A 19,482-nucleotide genomic window follows, 5' to 3' on the forward strand; every position below is an offset into this window, starting at 1 on the left:
GAGGAACAACCGGAGTTTTGCATGGCCAACCAAATTCCATGATGATCAAACGTGTGTACATCTTGAGCGACGTGGTTTTAGTGTAGGACTTCTGGATTGTTCAGTTTGTAGAAGGCCCATAATGCAGAGTATCAGTTTTCAAATCCCTTGTATTAAGTCAGTGTTCCGGTTGCCACATATCCAATAATACTCTTATGAAAGAAACTGTCGCAGAATCAAAGTTGCCTAAATTCATTGATTTTAAAACTTCCAGAATTATTCGCCGAAAAAGGGCGCGTGGTTTGACACTAGTGACAGAGAAATCCGAAAAAATATAGGTTGCTTACTGTCTCACTGGGAACCGATTTCCGCCTTATCACCCCTGGCATCCTAAGCTGTACAATGATGGAGCTTAAAACATACAGTAATACATTCGTCATAGATTTCGACTGATCGTTCTACCTTACGATTTTATGCGATCTTGCCGCAAAGCACCTTGGTAAGCCGTTCTAGTGGCGTCATGCGACAAGTAGGTTGGAGCGCAATCAACGTTTGCCATCCATATCACCTGATCTACCGAGCAGTGGTGCGGGGTGAGTTCAGAGTGTAGAGTGCTCTGGAAATTCTCACTGATGAAGTTGGAATTCGACTGGTCTGATCCAATATATATCATATCGAGCATGTGCTGCTGGGCAGTGTCTAATGAGCATACGTCCATTGTGTAACCAACTGCAGCTAGTGTACTCGTTGTCTCAATTGGGAGACGGTGAGAACATTTTCAAAAACACAGAAATACAGTTTTCAAGTTTTAGAATGCAAGCTGTCGCGCCTTGTTCCATGCCACATTGATCTGCTACCGAGGTGCTTTGATGCGACCACTCTGTTTAGATCGTATAAAATGGACTTGCAACAGCAAGTAATCAAAAAGGATAGATCGGATTTGACGTCCAGTCACTCCAACGCGTCTGGAATTTCTCGTCCGTCTTGTTACGCAAAATTTGCGGTCCCTAAAAGGAACTCAAACCAAGTTCAGAAATACGAGACATTCAGTTGGGTGTGAATAACACTAAATCAAATTGTTTGCTTATCTTCATTCTAATCCCGGACTATCCCTCACCGTTTGACCATTGCTCTTTGTTTAACTGCGTGATGCGTCCGTGAATGCATGTTTCATTTTCGGTAACTGGCAAAATTGAAAAGAAATTTTAGCAAATCAACATTCATATATTCTCGTGGTTGTATTGAAAAAAGTTTAGCAGTTCAGCTAAGTTTTCTAATCAGGTTTAGTTCATCAGAACGAGTGGAGTTTCCACGCGATTTTGCACCCGGTTAAACAAAAGTTCTCGGATAACTTACCAGATTGAGAGGGTCGTATGTCAGCGGAAGGTTGAATTCCGCAGTGGACGTCGCCAACATCGGCTGCAGCTCCATTTCATATCTGAAGTTTGAATTAGTTACTGTATGATCCAGTTGGATTCCGTTACTCTCTGCAGGGAAATTGGAAAGTGAAATGAGCGAGAGAGAATGGAATGTTTGCTTGTTGCTCAGAGCGAGTTATGGAATTTTGGCGCTAGTGTAAAAAACGTTTGTTGTGAGAAAACTGTTTTTAGACTACTGATTGAATAAGTGGCAAGGATTTGTGTTATATGCGAGGGAAAATCACGCTTTTTATTTAATTATTACAACAGAAGTTAAGAGGAAAACAATAAAGTTAAGGTGAATTGTCCGCACAGTCTCAGGGTCATCATGATCAATCGAACTGAAGGGAAGAAAAGAACAGAAGTACTGAAAAGGATTTGAAGATGTCTCCCCATAGGCAATAGTCATGTGCAGACCGAACTTGTTGGTTTTGCTTAAAATGTTCCTGATACACGACAGGTTTACAGGGGTGTGTTAATTTCTGAGGTTTCGAGGATTTTGTGTTGGACGCAACTCTCGGCGAATGTTAGTTTTTCTAATTCTCAACCGGGCGAATCCATTTTGATAGACCCATATCTATGTAAGGCATCAAATAAACTTCCGTTTATCAACGAACAGGTATTTCCGAAGAACCAGTTGAAAAAAAAACGTTTACAGTCTACTTGTTAGTGCCATAGCAACGAACCAACTGAGAAAGTGCAAATTACGCCCTACAGAGTCGCATGAAAGACGTCTCCTGTCATGTGGGAGTTGGCTTCAGACACATCAAGATTCGGTTGATGTGAGCCGCAAAAAGTTAATGCGTAACCCAGTTGATTAGAGCTATTTTGCATATGCAGATTTGTATGAATTAATTGTAACTCCCTAAGGATGATGCTTTTGTACCGGTTTGATTTTCGGAGTTCACGAGCGACTTTCGTGCACCACCGTCCGTCGCCTAATGTTCAGTGAACATTGAGCTAGTTTTAAGCACCACACAGAATTCAGCCGAAATCACAAGTGCCGATGTTTTAGGAAAGGTATAAGACGTTCGATCGTCACAATATTGAAAATAAAACGTCAGAAAGCTTAAAGCTGGATCTTGCAAGCTTGAATGATTCAGTTCGGGAATGAACAGTGTGACTAGAGTGGATGACTTCAGCCCATACGTACGTGGTGAAACCCTGGATAAGACGAAGAGGATCGGGGAAATACAGTTGAACACTTATAGTACGGTACTAGGACACGTTCATATTTGACAACACGCTTATGGCTACTGGACAGTACGAGGGAGCATGTATCCAACCGAAGGTAATAGCGAAATAGAATATTCTGTATTTTTCAGCCAACCTGAGATCTGTGTCAGGTGACTGATAAGATAAGGTAAGATGAACGGGCCCGGGTGGAACTATGGTCACCCACTGTGATGCCGTCATTTCAGCAAAAGGTGATATAGTTGTTCGATGAGGGAACAAAAAACATAAACCAAAAGACACCTTGAATTCTGTAGGCTGTGTACATTTTCCGTAGTGTTCAGGAAGACGATGCAGGTGTAGGCTGTACCGGAAAAGGGTTTGAACCAAATCCTGACTGGTGGGCTACCTGTGAAAAGTTGGATACTACTGGTGAGACATGTGAGTACTATGTGGTTTCTCGTAACTCCGTCTTGATCTAATGGAAGGTGAGATTTATTGCAAAATTTGTGGAATTGCTTTGCAGCATTGGTTTATAATGGCGTGATAGTCAATCATTATCCAGGGAAGTTCAAGAAGATACGTCCAAGAAGAAGACGGATATTCAGTTTTTAAAAACTAGGCGCAAAAAAGAGTTTGGCTTTCCTGTCCAATAGTCAGTCACTGGTGTTTTCTAATAAACAATACCGAGGAGAAGGGCTTTCTTGCTTTCACCAAGTGAGTAAGACTGGTGAAAAGCAGCATTTTTCCGCTCCCGACTGCATTTGGGGTGAGTTGTACGCACGACATCAGTTAAACCACGTGATCAGAACGTTGAAGTCGGGCCTTTGTATTCTGAATCCCCTGTGTCTATCCTAATTTTCGCTTTGTTTTATGTTCATCTTAGCCCACTGCCTTTGAGTTCAATAATTTATCACCTGACTTGAGTCTCCAAAGAATTCATTATGATCGATTGTTTTACTTTTTATCAGTAACCTCACTAGCCAGCCTACTAACTTGTACACTTGATCAGCGAGCAGACGTAGCCGACTCTGTACTGATTGCCTACCAAGACTCACTTGAGCACTAGAGTCAACCAGAGTTTTAATTTGCCCAAAGCGAACTTGTAGAAGAATTCCACTGTAGCTTGAAAGGCTATGACTTTGCGTGGAGACTTGCGGTTAGTTAGTAGGGAAAAAATCACAGAGTGACGACCTCAATGAGATGCTGAGCCAAAGCAAATAGTAGACCTGTTCAGATATGGGCTTATTATCGTCGTTTAGGTATACAAAACAGCCCTTGATGTTGAGAGAAGGTAGCATTCTAGTGTTTGGATCTTTACGTCTATGAGGACTTCCACTTGAGAAGGGCAGTTGTGGTACTGTGGTAACCCTATGCGCCTGGCCAGAGTTAATTCCATTACCCGCGGTCATGAGTTCGTGTCATTTTATTCGGACAATGCCGAATGGAGATTACGTGCTGGAACCACATCAGTAACTCACTTTTCGCTCCTCGGGGAACATCTTTTTGGGGTTTCCGTTCTTGAAGGTCCACCCGCCTTCGGGAATGTCGAAAGAAGCAGCAGAGGAGCACGACAAAGAGGATGGCCAGGAACAGTGCAACTCCAGTTCCAGCGATGAAAACAAGCGGTATGGAGGCTGCAGAAAGGAAAAGCACACAGAATATAACAATAATTCGTGAAAAGGAGCACAACCTTAGGCGCAACCTTTTACAGAAACCGAACTTTAATATATTTGGTGAGATTACCTTTGCTTTAAACCTACTGTGATTGGAATTGCGATATGACAGATTGATACTTAGATAATATGGTGAAGCTGGTTCCGGAAAAGTGGCGTTCTGGTCCCGCTTGGAAGCGTTAAAATTTACTGGCAAGCCTGCCACTGTAAGTGGTGTCATGGCGGTGTTGATTATGACGGGGTTTCAGCAAGATATTTGGGTAGGGCAGCTCCAGTGTCAGATTGTGCTGGATAGTACAAACTCCATGAAGTGGCGACTTGCCGACTCTGCTTGAAGATTACTTTGTTCGACACACATTAGATGACATTTAAAAAAAAACTTTTAAAAAAATATTCGGTTGTGTTCACAAGCCAGACCCACAACAGTCTAAGGTCCAAGTCATGTGAGCATGGAATCAATTCCAGAAGCACCTCAGCCTTCCAAATGAGAACCTACCACCGTATTCCAGCTGAATAGTCTTCCACGCGGTCCCATATTCATTCGTTGTCGTACAATTGTACAAAGCCACATCTTCAAGTTGAACATGCCGAAAGTGTAGGATGCTCCGTAGTCCCAAAATCAATTGTTCGTGGAGGATTTGAATTCTGGAATTCAAATGGTATGTGGAAAGCCGTTATGTGCTTCCAAAATGTCTGTGTATAATCAAAACTTGCGTGAGAAAGCTCGACGTTATCTTTGTTGAAAACGAAAACAACTATAATGGATAAATACATATACAATCCCGTACCAGTTTGACTGTCGCCTTTTTATCTAAACTTTGCCGAACAATGAGAACATTTTGCTTGTTACTCAAAACTTTGCGCGTGTAAGAAATCGCCAAGCACTTTGCACCCACAAAGTGTAAGGTCATGCTTGTGGACATGTAGTCACTGGACACGCCAGGGCGAGGTACTGGAATTTGTGGAGCGTTTTCGTATCTTGGAAGTTGTATTAGCTCTGATTGTAGTTTGACAGATGAGGTGAATGCAACGGAACTGAAAATGGCTACAGGTATTCGACAACCGTTGTCACAGAACTAGTTGGTTCCAAGTCCGCAACCAGACAGTTAGAAAGCGAGTCTTGAGCTATGCAAGATAGACTTCCGTTGAAGAATGTGTACAGCACCAGAAGCTGTATTGGTTAGGCGATGTATGGCGCATCCCGAAACATCGTTTGCCGAGGAGAGGGAGTGCTGTTTTCCAAGCCAACTCAGAGTAGCCTAAACAGAGAGGTGGCCAACCCTTGACTTGGCAGAGGAGTATGAAGGGGATCACGAAACGCTTGGGTGCTGTTGGTGCGACTCGCCTTCCAGGATGGAGACCGCGTGATCCTCACCTAGCCTGGTTGGAGACACCACAAGATATGGCTGCCAACCGATGTGAGTGTCGTTCTTGTTGTCAATTTCTATCCAGGTCGCCTGAGTGAGTGTCTGGAGGTATAAGCACATCGGAATGACTGTGGTAAGCTAGCATTAGGTCCCTCCCCCATCCACCTTTATACTTTTCTTTACAATAAGGCTTTCAAATAAGTCATGGTTGTACGGCAGTGAAGCATCGGTGTTAAACATTGATGTCGTGCTGTCGATGATGACATGTATATATATATATATATAATAAAAGTTCTATAGTGAAAAAAAGAGAAAAAGATTGGGTGAGGGAGGGGACCAAATGCTGGCCCATGTCAAGCATTCTTAGGTGCCTACACCTCCAACCGCTCAATCAGACAATCTGGAAAGAAACTGACGGCCCGAGCGTCACTGACATCGATTAGCCGCCATCTCTTGCAACGTCTCCAGCCAAGCACAGATAGAGTCACGGAAGGTGTACACGACCAACAACACTCACAGTCTTCGTGATCTCTTTGACGCCTTTCTGCCAAGTCATGTGCTGTCCATCTCGCGGCTTGCGCCATCCTGAAGGAGGCATGGAGAACAACACTCGTCTCGGTAGACGGTGTTTCCGCATGCGTACCACATGACCGAGCCATCGTGGTTGATAGTGCTGGATGTTTTCCCCGATTGTAGTACCTGCAACACAACCAACTACCCGATTTCTAATCATCTCGTTACTGACACGCCGACGCCATCCACAACCAGCCACGCTTCTGAAGCATCGGTGGTCGAAAACCTGAAGACGCCTCAAATCATCAGTCCGCAGAGGCCATGTCTCGCACCCATACAGCAACACAGTCCTTGGTGAAGCCTTATACATATGACCCTTAAGATCTAGTGAGTGCCTTTTTCACGCCACAAGTGGCACAAATGAACGAATCTGATTCCATCCAGCTTTTGGGATTCTTGACGAGCTAGTACAATTACAGATGCATGTAAAGTTTTACACCATCTCCAATAATTCTACCTGAATTGTAACAGGTATGTTCGCATGCCAAAAGATGGAATGATGGTGGTCAGTTTATTCAACAGAAGTTGTGCTTCGCTTTGGTCTTTAAAGGTAAGGGTGATGTCATCTGCGTACTCCAAATTGACAAGGCTCTCAGCAGCAACTTTTTGAAGACCAGGATTTTGGAAATCGTCCAGTTTTCTCCTCATTATTTTATCACTGACGAAGTTGAGCAATAATGGAGAGAGTGAACATCCTTGTCTGACACCACTTTTTGTAGGAAAGGTATTGGAGAGCTCACCATACACTCTCACCCGCCCAAAAGCACTGGAATATAGGGGTCCGGTTATGATTCGGGAACAGTTCTGCATATTCAGTAGTAATCGCAACCCATTCGCAAGATTGACGTCAAACATTTGGCTTCGTGTTCTTTTCCTGATATGTGGATTGCACGGTTCAATTTGGTTTCCGGCTGGCTAAACTTAATTCGGTTTTGTTATTTAACCTAAACGGCATATCAGTAGTATCCGGAGGTTACTGTGCTAATCAGGTAACTGGCCTGTTTGTGATGGAGTAACGGCGGGGCTTCAGAAACTTAAAGTCTAATGAGCGATAAGACAGATCCCGATCAGTTCGACTGTCTTTTCCATGGCCGTTTGTGGTTGCGTTGGAATAAGCGAAAGGATTAGGCAGTTGAAATGACAGCTGAAATGTGTCTGAGGAGTTCTTCTTGTCAGCTTCTGGAAATGGCTCCGTCATGGCATATGTACTGACAAAATTGCTGAATATTCTTCTTGGCGGTCGAAGCCGGATAGCCATTATTATCGGTTTGGTACATTCATGTTCGTCTAATATTCTCCCAGGTTGCAGACCAGCAGACTGTGCAACCATCTTCCTACAACATTCAGGATACACTGCCCTCGCGTTCCTCTCGCAAAGAACATCCGACTGCTCTCAGTTATCCTTCTGGGCATCAAGAAAGCTTGAGTCAACGAATTCCAGCCTATGCAACCGGAAGGATTACTACAGGATTATTATTACCGGGCACTGAACGGTGTTCCAGTGTTATCGTTAGTCAGCACCCTATTCACTGAATAAAGTGTATAGTTTTCATTCACTTACTTAAGAAGATCTCCTCAGGAATGCTAATGGGTCAACACTCAAGCTCACCTCTCTGTCGGCTGAATAGGCTTCCCATGACGAAACCAGTGCACGTGGTCCACAGTTGGTCGAGGAATACTTTTGATCAGACAAACGAGGTCGATTTGTGAGCCATCGTTGCTAGTAAGTTGTCGTAGATTCGTGATTCTTGGAGATCCTAGAATGGAAAAGTGTGCGACAAACACCTGATTAACTGAGAATTTCGTGTTCACAGTTGACACCACGAGCTGAAAGTGGGCGGACACCCGGGAAGCGAATAAATATCGGGATGTCAGGGATTATATAGTCTACTGGACGTCAAAAAAGCGGCGAAAATGCTTTTTTAAACGGTTAAACCACGAATATATTTCCAAATCCCACTTTCAACTGACGACCGCTTTGAACGGACCAAAACCCTTGTGAAATGTGTTCAAAACGTCGTAGCTCTGTGCTTTAAACCCTGATACAAAAGTTTCGAAACACCTAGATCGGCGTTTCAAACAAAGTGATGCTCAAATCGGCAGTCTTTTTGACACTTTCCACCTAGTGCTTGGTGATGTGCGAAAGGAAGTCTGAATTCACTACTTCGTCCTGCCTTGAACGGGATTTTCGAAACAGCGGAGAAGTCGATTACACACTCAGCGTAACCAGATATCGATTTAGTCCAGCTGTCATGTGGTTCCTACTGCACGACGTGGATAGGAATATTGTTGACATTGCCTTGACTATGCCGTCAGCCATGAAGCCCCTTTACCTTGTGCAACTCAAATTTACATCCTCACCGGCGATTTCATCCTGTCAGTGACGCCAGTTTCTCCCGGAACGCCAGGAAGCCCTTTCATCGTTGTTGGAAATCACCAGTAGTGCACATCTCTGAAGAATTTTGAAACCACAGCCTTCCGGCCAGTGGTTGACCAGTAGTGTGATCAGCTCTCAGTTAAGCAGGTCACTTAAGGACCTATGTAACGGTGGGTACTACTGATGAGGCATGCGAGTAGTATGCTGTCTTGTCAATCCGCTTCGTCTTAAAACGTGAGATCTCTTACGAAATTTGTAAAGTCGCTTTTGAGTAACAGTCAATGAATATCTGGGAAAATTCAGGAAGATGCGTTCAAGGCGAAGCTGGAAATTCAGTTTTGTAAACCAGATGAGAGTTTTGCTCCCTGGTTCAATAGAGTGTACCTGTTGAGTTGGTGTTTCTCTAACAAACAGCTCCACAGCAAAGTCCTTCTTCCCTTTACCTCGACAGAAGACTTCTCAGTAGAAAGTTTCGTACATCCAGTAAGCATATCGTTCTTCTGAGATTCTGATTAGTCCGCGCTCCATTGATATGACCCGAGCAGGCGTTCAAAGCCAGTTTGTTCCATTTAAGTTCCTATCGGGCCACTTAAATTTCCAAGCATAGACATGTTCAACGTGTTGCGGAAATCAGCCTGCGAGGATCGAGCGACAGTGACTACGCGGATTCCAAAGAATTAGTGTTTACGATCCTATCAGGCCACTTAAAATTCCAAGCATAGACATGTTCAGCGTGCTGCGGAAATCAACCTGCGAGGATCGAATGGCAATGAGTACGCGGATTCCAAAGAATTAGTGTTTACGAAAGACAGAAGACACTGGAAAACCGTCGTCGGAGATTATGGGTTATTTGCTGAAGATACGCGAGTTTTGAAGAATGAGTTAAGGAATGGAGATAATTGGGATATTCTGATATCCGAGCTGAGTTTGTACCGATATTCAAAGGGACAGCGAACTTGATAACAAAGACGAACACGCCTTGCTTCTCTTAGGTGTGTTTATCAGTGACAAACAAGTCCAGTTAGGTAACACGATGAGAAAGGGTGACAAGGAGCAGTCGTTCAAAGCCAGTTTGTTCCATTTAAGTTCCTATCGGGCCACTTAAATTTCCAAGCATAGACATGTTCAACGTGTTGCGGAAATCAGCCTGCGAGGATCGAGCGACAGTGACTACGCGGATTCCAAAGAATTAGTGTTTACGAAAGACACAAGACACTGGAAAACCGTCGTTGGGGATTATAGGTTATTTGCTGAAGATACGCGAGTTTTGAAGAATGAGTTAAGGAATGGAGATAATTGGGATATTCTGATATCCGAGCTGAGTTTGTACCGATATTCAAAGGGACAGCGAACTTGATAACAAAGACGAACACGCCTTGCTTCTCTTAGGTGTGTTTATCAGTGACAAACAAGTCCAGTTAGGTAACACGATGAGAAAGGGTGACAAGAATGATCGAAGCACGGGATGTCACGTGGTTCAGTTGAAAGTCAGTCAAAAGCCGTTCACCGAATAGGCTACATGAACAACTGAATGTCTGACTACCGTAAGAACACTGCCTTGGTTAATGCCCTTGCGAATGGTAAATTGAAAATGGTTTCGAATGGTTCCGAGACAAATATCCGATGTTTAGGTCGTTGGTATGTTGGCAACTTATCTGAAATGGCGCTTATGTTCTACTTCGTTATCAGAACCAGAAGTCAACGCGCACTAATCGGAGTGATAAGGCGCGTATAAAGTTTCGGACGGACATATGACTATGGGTCACCCGGTGGAAGTTAGTGAGAAAAAACATAATTTTTCCGGGATAGATACCACGATAAAAGAATTTCCGCAAAAACAACAACGATCGGGGCTTATCGGACATCAATAAATGTAGATTTTACGACTGGATATTGTCAGTGCGCACACAGGTGAGGCGGCGATTTATGAAAGGAAACCCACTGTCCTGAGCGTTATGAATCGTGTGTTTCGCTCACTTGTAGTACGTCTGTGGGGAGGAAGTGAAAACGTACTTCGCAGCTGTTTACTCGTGGCTAACTCGTCAATGCTCGCGTGATCTCCAATCCCGGGGATTCAATAGGTGTTAGGGAGTACGTGTTTTATCATTCACTAACTATGAATCAGACTATCCCGGCAAACGGGGAATGCGCTTCTGATGCAGGATTGAATAGCATACATCGTGCGCTGGGTGTATAAATTTCCCATCTTTGCAGCATACTTCCTCTCCACGCTGCACGTAAAGACTACAGTGTACTGACTATATGTGTCTACAAGCTGCTGAAAAGTTCTTTTTGCTGTGTGAAGCACGATGAACTCCGCGCAACATGATCCTTTTAGTACTTCAAAATGATATGCGAATTTCCACAAAATGGCGGGTTATTCAATAACACACCCTGAGTTAGAATCCTGATGATGACTACAAATTTCAAGAATGATAACTTAGGTGTAATGTAAGTCATGTCGACAAGTGCTCTCACAAACTTCTGAAAACGTGGCCAGCAAAACATTTTAGGCAAGGTGTTTCGGACGCAAAAATGAGGAGTTTAAATGCGTTTTTGAGTCGGCAGCAAACCGAGTAGCAATTTTATCCAAGTGTTTTTCATTCGTCTACAAAAACGATGCCATAAACTGACTTTGTCCACTACAAACTTAAATAGCCAACCGGTCCAAATTGCTAAAGTTTTCCGGCACAGCTGAGAACTCTTCACAGAAACGTCCATTTTACTAGCAGCAAATTCCTCAAGTCTTGCCAGACATCGTTTGGTATCCTATGAACCGTTATTTACTATTGATCAGGGCCTTAGTAATGGAACACATGCTGTAATTAAGAAGGACCGCCTAGCCGACTCCTGATGTCGAGCACGACACACCTGTTCTCAGAAACATGTATGAATCTCGCTATTGTCGCTCCTAGACATTCGAAGGTATGTGGGTCTGGTATTTTTTAACAAAGGAACTTAGCGACTCGCTTCAAAAAGGGTTTGGAACTCATCTTGTGTAGAAAGTGGCTATTAAGTTTCATGAACACTTGGTGTTGGGATTTGGTCTGGAATTCATTTGCCGCCGTGCCAAGAAAAGCTGACTTATAAGTATCAGTTGTACAGGACAGCTGTGGTTCCACAATTTAGGTTATCCATCGGAATGGCCGAAAGTGTCTTCACATGCTAGGACAAAATATCTGACTTTTAAATTAATGATGCTCTCTCTCTATCTAAGGGGTGTTCTTGGTTAAGCTCGTAGACTCGGCTACGTAGATTGGCAGCGTACCAGAAATGGTCGTGAAAACGCGGCTGGCAGGGAAAATCTGATTTTGGTCACACCCAAGGCAACGGTGTGTCCACACCAGAGGGAAGCGCTGGACTCGAATTTCTATCTTACTAGGGCTCATCAGCAGTGCATATCCAACGGCTGTGCCGGGACTTGAACCCCGGACATCCGACATGCGAGGCGAGTGTGTAACCACTACTTCACCAACTCACGTTGGACGCATTTGAATTTCCACATCTGGACGGGCGAATGTGTTCACACTTGAGCGATGTGATTGGAATGACCGACTCATCGAACAACGACCCAGTAACTATCCTGGTTGTGACGATCGGCTGACCCGCCAGTCAGTTTTCTCAGTTAGGTAGCGTGACACACGCTTGAAAACCTCTGAGCAACACTTTGGTTGCAGTCTTTGGGTGTTGCGGGCTAGGTTGTGACGCGCACTAGGTATATATCAAACTGACTGTGCTCTGAATTTATACTGCCCGAAGGATCACTAGCACTGTTTTCGGAAGATGCAAAACTTGTTGGGCTGCATCCAAGTTCCCACAGGTTCAAAAATAACGAATTGAATGACGTATGCTGGGAGGTGCTTATTTGTTTTTATGTGAGAGGCAACAGACTACGTGGTGTTCACTTAGAGGTGTTAAACTAACGTCCCCGCTTTCGGATGTCCAGCCATTACGGTGATTTCGAATTCACCAAAACCGTTTACGTAGGGTCATTCTTGGCCTTACTTTTCAAATAACAAAAAAAAAACGATCGCCACTAATCGTGGCTCTCAGTTTGTTTCCGGACTTCTTCACTAAATGGCTCATCTGCTAGGGATTGGCCAATTAAACAACGCTGTTTACATCCTTGGTTCTACGGGCCTCGCTCAACACAGCTAATTAAAACCCAAAACTCCTATCACCAAGCCGCACTTTGACAAACGTTGTGAGAAGCAAGTACCAATCATCCTGCGTGAATTACACAGTGCGTAAAAAAGTGGAACCTTGGTTGCTCAGTAACAGTACTTATTTTTTTGTTTTACCTGCAGGCCACCCAGAAGCGCGGAATTCAATTCCATATGCTGCGTTTAAAGCAGAAAATGCACCATTTGTGAAAACTTCATAGAAAAGCTCTTTTGCAGTGCACTTTTGTTTTAACTCGTTTCGAGCCTAACCATCAGCGGCCTCTGGGAAATCATCATCCGTCTCGCATAGATCGCAGTAGTCACCACATGGTTCCGAATATTAGTCGTTTAAGTTTCGATTATATTAAAGTGGCTCTTGTGCTTTGAGTAGAATCTTTCTGGTCGTCCAATCAGAAAAACATGCATTCAAGTTCTGCATTGCCCAGTAACTATACCACGTAATTGGTGTGTTCCTTACTGAAAAAAACATTTAAGTAGTCGAGCACGGTTCAGTTTCTACGCGTTCCTTCATTCCGTCCTCGTCTGTTGCACTGAGCATGAATTTTATTGATTTGGCATTTGGAGAAAGCAAGCTGCGAGTAATAGATTGGTGAGTGGGTTACATTGTCTCACGTATGATGCTGTGAGATTCGGCCTATTCGAACAGCGGAACTGAGACGTCTTCAGGTGCTCGACAGTCGTTGTCTCAGAACCATAGCTCTTGTGGGTTGGTGTCGGTGAATCCTTAACGAGGCAGTCTGAAAACGCGTTTTCGGTTGTGTAACGGGTACTTCCATTGAAGAATGTATCCAGCACCAGAAGCTGCTTTGGTTGGGACATGTGTTACGTATACCGAACCATCGTTTGCCGAAGAGAGTACTGTTTTCCATGCCCAACTCAGAGTGGCCAACCCTTGACTTGGCAGCGGAGTATGAAGGAGATCACGAAACGCTTGGGTGCTGTCGGTGCTACTCGCATTCCAGGATGGAGACCGCGTGATCCTCACCTATCCTGGTTGGAGACACCACAAGATATGGTTGTCAACCGATGTGAGTGTCGTTCTTGTTGTCAATTTCTATCCAGATTGCCTGAGTGAATGTCTGGAGGCGTAGGAACCTCGAAACGACTGTTGAAAGCTAACATTAAGTCCCTACCCCGTCCACCTTCATTCTTTTCTTCACAATAAGGCTTCAAATAAATCATGGCTGTACGGCAGCGAAGCATCGGTGTTGGACACTGATGTCATGCTGTCGATGATGATGACGATGATGGTGATGATGATGATGATGATGATGAATTTGTTCGTTGACCGTGATGTGAAGAATGTCGGTGTCTGCTTTTTTTCTATTACATGTGGTCAACTTGTCACACAAAACGGGTGGTCCAATCTCAGGTGCACCGCAGTTATTCCAGTCTCGTGCCCAGCGATAAGGGAATCTTATGGATGAAGCCATCTGGATTCATTCAGCACAGTCTGAGTTGTTCACAGCGGCGGTTCGCTGAGCTGGGCAATTTGATTGCAAACGTTTCATCATCAGTGCGTTATTGGGGTGCGTAGTAGTGCGTAGCGGTGGGTTGGTGGTTGTCAACTCGATGGTGATGAAAAGTTTGCAATCAAATTGCCCAGCTCAGGGGACAAGTTAACGACCACCAGAGATGGAATAGATCATTGACCAGCACACTGATCGGAAAGTGTGCTCAATGCCCCCATGCCCAGCAGCAAGTGAAAAGCGTATGAAGGTGCTAAGTTATACCACTGAGTGTCGCATCTGCTCAAGTAGCATCGAAAACATCCTGCATCCCAATTTCAGTGGGAGAATTATTCAATTACAAAAGGGTTCCGCCTCTTGAAACGACGGAGATACCTCGACTGAACGCTGTCCACGAGCAGAAAAGAGCACAGTGTCTGAAGCAGTTTGAAGAACTGATTGAAACAGAACTTAACTGATAAGAGGAAAATGGACATTCACCTGATTCAAGCGGTTTTTGACCTGACATCAGTAGGAGAGACAGGATTTTCAGTGGCTATGTGCACGATTGTGGCCTTGTCATGTTTCGGGGAAACACTGGGATGGTGCATCTCTATGCTGGCCGCCATCCAGCCAGAGTGCTGCATCTGAGCTTCCATTTGGAAGAAATATGAGATGGAAATTTTTTCACCCGGTTCCGTCTGTTTTTAAAATGTGTAGTGTAATATACTGGTGTGACGGTGGGAACTACTGATGAGACATGCGAGTAGTGTGTGGTTTCTCGTAACTCTGCTTCGCGTCTACTGGAAAAAGGGGGTTTATTATGGAGTTTGTGGAACCGATTTGTAGCGTGATGGTCAGTGAATATTCGGGAAAGTTCAAGAGGATGCGTCCAAGAAGAAGACAGATATTCACTTTTTAAAAACTAGGTCCATATGAGAGTTTTGCTTTCCTGTCCAATAGTCTGTAACTGTTTGGTTGATGTCTTCTGATAAAAAGCTCCGCGGCGAGGGAGTTCTTACTTCCACTGGTATTACATACAATATTTACTGCGTCACTGGTGACTAGTCAGCTGCCAATTAGGAGAGCGTAATTGGGAGAAGAATGAAAATCTTTTACGACACTATGGCCGCACCATATTTCAGCTGGAACAGCGTCTAACACATTGAAATGTTCTCCTTATTTCGGGACTGCGCTCCAGATTGGTAGGATCTATAGAAGAGATGTTCAACGGCTTTGTCCTTGTTGAATTCGACCAGGTAGGCTCAGTCCTAATTATAAATCACAGTGTTTGGACACTAAATTGGACGCATGCGTTTATGCCGAACCTGGTCTAGGTCTAATTGATGAAAAGAACAGACTGGACCTTACCGTGGTGTGACGGTGTGCGCACCTCAGCGGTCCATTGAGCTATACTGGCGCATGTCTCCATGACACTCAGAGTCTCTCATACCAGGTTGGTCGGTGGTTAGAGGTCTGACGAACACAGTCTCCTGGTCCCCAGGTTGGGGGTTGGAACATGTACGGCGACGTGTTCCGTAGAAGCGGCAATGCATTTGCATTTCCCACCAAACACCGCTGCCTTCCGGTTAGCCTTTTTAGCCAAATGCTTTGGTTGAGGACCCTAATCGTCCTCCTGTCTAGGTGTGGGCGCCCTGGCAGTATCCCAACCCTCGTATAACCATGACACTCACAACTAATTGATGAGACCGGAAAAGTAAAAACTCAGCAAGTTGTGCGAGGGATTTAATCACCAATTTGATTCGTTTATTATAAGGGAAAATTTTAGGTGCCGTTATCTATGTAGACGTTCTGTCAAGGGAACCGTGGGTCTTCGGAAGTCAGCTGGAGTGGTGGTAAGAGTGTGGCAAGTGTTCGTGTATGCAAAACGGAATTGATTTTTTTATATGACAGATCTGATTGTGAAGGGGAAATCTCCTTTGAACGACTCATTGTTTTCAGGTTGACACTTGTGATAAAGTTAGATTCACGCCTGTACAAATCCTTACTTGTGCCTGAATAAAGTTTTATGTATCTATCATAATGCGATACATACCGCGCGACAAAATATCAGCTAGCGGGGATAGCGTGATTCAAATAACACCAGTTTTGAACCGATGTTGTTTTCTCAAAAATATCCAACATGTTCCAAGAGGTGGGGGAATCAGCTAGACTTTTGAAATCAGGGATACGAATATACAAACACACAGTGGGCTAGAAGCCTTCTTCTGGTTAGTCCGCATCGGACTGCGCCAACGGAAACAATCGATAGTGTCACGTGAGATTGGTGCTGAGCCGCAAGGGCAAACAGCTGAACTAAGGCAAATCAGACGGGCGTTTCTAATGTCTTCAACATACAGCACGTGATTTTTAGGTCACTCCCGGAGAGCTGAATAGCTGAGGTTCATCAGTTAGACTAAAGTTGGCACGCAAACGCGCCCCGAAAACAGGCATGTTTGATCTTCATAAAAGCGTAGGCTTGACACTGTGGAATGTCAACATTGTTGGGACCAAAGACATGTGGAGTGAAATTCAATCGAATGAAATTCAAAACAGCGGAATACAGTACGATAGATTGCGCACAAAACACATCTGAGTTAGCAATGTGAACAAAAGGCAAAACTGGCAATCCAAACCAGAAGCTTTCAACGGCAAAAAGTTCACGGGTGCTGTGGGTTTGGATAATGGGACTTTTACGGAAAACATCGGGGGCTGTCTCCTATCGCCCACAACGCACATACAAACAGAGTTTATACTTATGGACGTAACAACGGATACGTTAAGTAACAGGGAACTTTTTATTGGGATTGCTGATAGTGACGTGTGTATAAGCGCTTACAAATTGCGGTTGGCATTGAAGGCACGAGCGTTTTATCCGAGACGGATTCCAGAAATAAACTGCAATATTTGGCTTGGGTTAGCATTTTCCCCATTTTCGACGCATTCTATGGTGAGCGGTATTGTGTTGGCCGACTTTAGCAATTGGCTGGAACGCGTTTTGTCTTGGTGGGCACTTGTTCATCAGCTGTTTGAGTTCACATAACTGTCGAAGAGTGCCTGTTATACATTGGTGTGGTCAGCTAGTTGAGGGGCAGCTGTTTCGTAACTTTTTCTGGTCCGTTTCTGATGTGTTTCGTATACCTTTCCTCCAAATGTTTCGTTTGAATGTTACAATCCTTCGTTGTATGAACAACTGAATTTCAATTAAATTTGTTCAATTTGGACATTGTCAGTTTTGTTTTTTGATGGTAGTTTCCCCTGTGCTGGTCCACCTTCTGATTGCCCTACACCATGCGGTTTCATTACACAAACAAAAGAGGTACCAGGGAGAATGGGTTCATTTTGGATAGCAAACTGACTGTGTTATCAAAGCATCACTGGTCGGACTCACAGTAAATTCATCGTTTTTTAACACTCTGTTTCGCAACTCAAACAGGCACCCACTCTAAGCACAATGAAATCCTCGAGGAATTAAATTGCTATATGGATTATATTAGTATACGAAAATAAAACGGTCTGTTTGGCTCGCCAGAGGATGGATACGCTCTCAGACAGGAGTAATCTTGGTGATTCTATCAAATTAGTATGAAACATTGCTCGATATCTCCCTCACTTAGACAGTTGATCGTTAGAGGATGAAGATTAAATTATGGCCCGGTTTCAACTGAACTCAGTGCTTTTTCTCAAAAGGCACAACAGAATCTACCATTCGAGATTGTTGAAACAGTTGTGAATAGACAAACGCATGAGTCTCCCAGGATTCTAATGCCGGAGACTCAAAATATAACCCCGAAATAGCAGTATAAAAGAATGCTTGTGTTTGTGAGTTTTATTGGCAGAGGTTTGACAATTTTTGGTGACCGCTGAACTGATCTGTTTGACCACGCCACGAACCATTCCTTACTGTGTTAACTTTTCCCGTGTTGAAAAGCAGCTGCATCGGCTACCCTGTGAATCTTTACGGCGTTATGTATCGCTCTCACGAATGCTGCCGGAACAATTTTCTCGATATTGGTTTGACGTCCTTGATTTTGCTCGTGCATCTAACTAGCCATGTGAGTACGGCATTATACCGCGACAGCCAGGAGCGGGCTTGTACTGTGCTGCTGGACCTAAAGCCTGGAAACGAGACATCATTGTCTTTAATAAACCGTTCATTTCTAACAGTTTTTTGGTGTCTAGCTGCCATGCAACCCGAAAAACGGGGTTTCACAAGTCTAGACAGTTGGAATTCAGATGTTAAGGTTGGATTTGAAACAGAGACCATCCAGGCCGCGTGTTCACCTCTAAGACATCAAGCGCTCTCGAATCCATCCTTGTTTTTAGTTTCGATGGCACAAGGCACAAGAAATGCTAAACTGAATACCGCTACCAAAATTCACGAGTTCATTGGACCTCCATCTCAAATGTGATCAAATTCGACTGTAGTTTGCCAGGTTAGGGAATGTATTTGTTACAAACAATTACCAAGACTACACAATTTGGTTTTTGCGCCCTACATTCTGTTTGTAATCCGCAAAACAATGGATGGGAGAATCCATAAAATCATCACTGACTTTATGTGACTTTACTCCCGCGTAACTTGAATAGTCTGGCAGCCAAATTTGAATTTGTTCCCATCCAAGTTCAGAACTGACTTTAGTGACTTTACTCCCGCGTAACTTGAATAGTCTGGCAGCCAAATTTGAATTTGTTCCCATCCAAGTTCAGATTATGATCTACCCTTCAACATAAACTCCAAAACCGCGTTGACGTAGAGGGGGGAGGATGAGGTGAGGCTCGATTATTGCGAGAATAAAAAATGAAGCATCCCGTATCGATTAATCGGCTGTATTCAACAGTGAAACAGCTTGTTAAGCCCATCAATTATTTTGAGTGATCGTTCGGTGGAAACCGTGAGTTTGTTATTGTGCTTGTCAATCAGATTGTGCAGCAATTAAAACAAAGTTCACTCATTTCACAGCCCAAGTAATCAAGCACTCCAAAAGACATCCAGTACATGAATGGCCGAAAACATTGGTTTCTTACTTTGCTGTATTGCTACACTGTTCCAATGGGCTATGTGATCTTTTTTATCTGAGCGTTCGATCTGACAAGTGGTACCATATTATCGTGGGCCGTCTAACCACCTCACTGTATTCTATCGAAACGAGTAAGACAGATCCCGCGTTTTGTTTAAAAGCCTAACAGGTTTTAATAAAGATCTGTATCTGACTTTTTAGAAGTACAAGGTGTCTCATAATCGATGCAAAATTTGATTGGGTAACTAAACGAAGTCGATTAAAAG

General features: G+C 43.9%; 2 protein-coding genes across 2 annotated transcripts in view; one reads left to right on the plus strand and one right to left on the minus strand.

Annotated features, from left to right (window-relative positions):
• Window positions 1–8,740: 8,740 nt before the first annotated feature.
• T265_06618 (hypothetical protein) lies at window positions 8,741–12,006 on the minus strand (the record flags this gene model as incomplete). Its single annotated transcript, XM_009171931.1, has 2 exons — window positions 8,741–9,006; window positions 11,832–12,006. The coding sequence occupies 2 exons, from the start codon at window positions 12,004–12,006 to the stop codon at window positions 8,741–8,743; spliced, it is 441 nt and encodes a 146-aa protein (XP_009170195.1).
• Window positions 12,007–12,080: 74 nt separating this feature from the next.
• Window positions 12,081–19,482, plus strand: part of T265_06619 (hypothetical protein) — a gene marked incomplete at both ends in the record, with an annotated part of 7,898 nt that continues 496 nt past the window's right edge. Inside the window, 3 exons of the mRNA XM_009171932.1 lie at window positions 12,081–12,137; window positions 13,529–13,818; window positions 13,874–14,051. Coding sequence (XP_009170196.1) covers window positions 12,081–12,137; window positions 13,529–13,818; window positions 13,874–14,051 — 525 coding nt within the window. The remainder of the gene's footprint in view (window positions 12,138–13,528; window positions 13,819–13,873; window positions 14,052–19,482) is intronic.

Source organism: Opisthorchis viverrini (genome assembly GCF_000715545.1).
Source record: "Opisthorchis viverrini unplaced genomic scaffold opera_v5_140, whole genome shotgun sequence".
NCBI lineage: Eukaryota > Metazoa > Platyhelminthes > Trematoda > Opisthorchiida > Opisthorchiidae > Opisthorchis > Opisthorchis viverrini.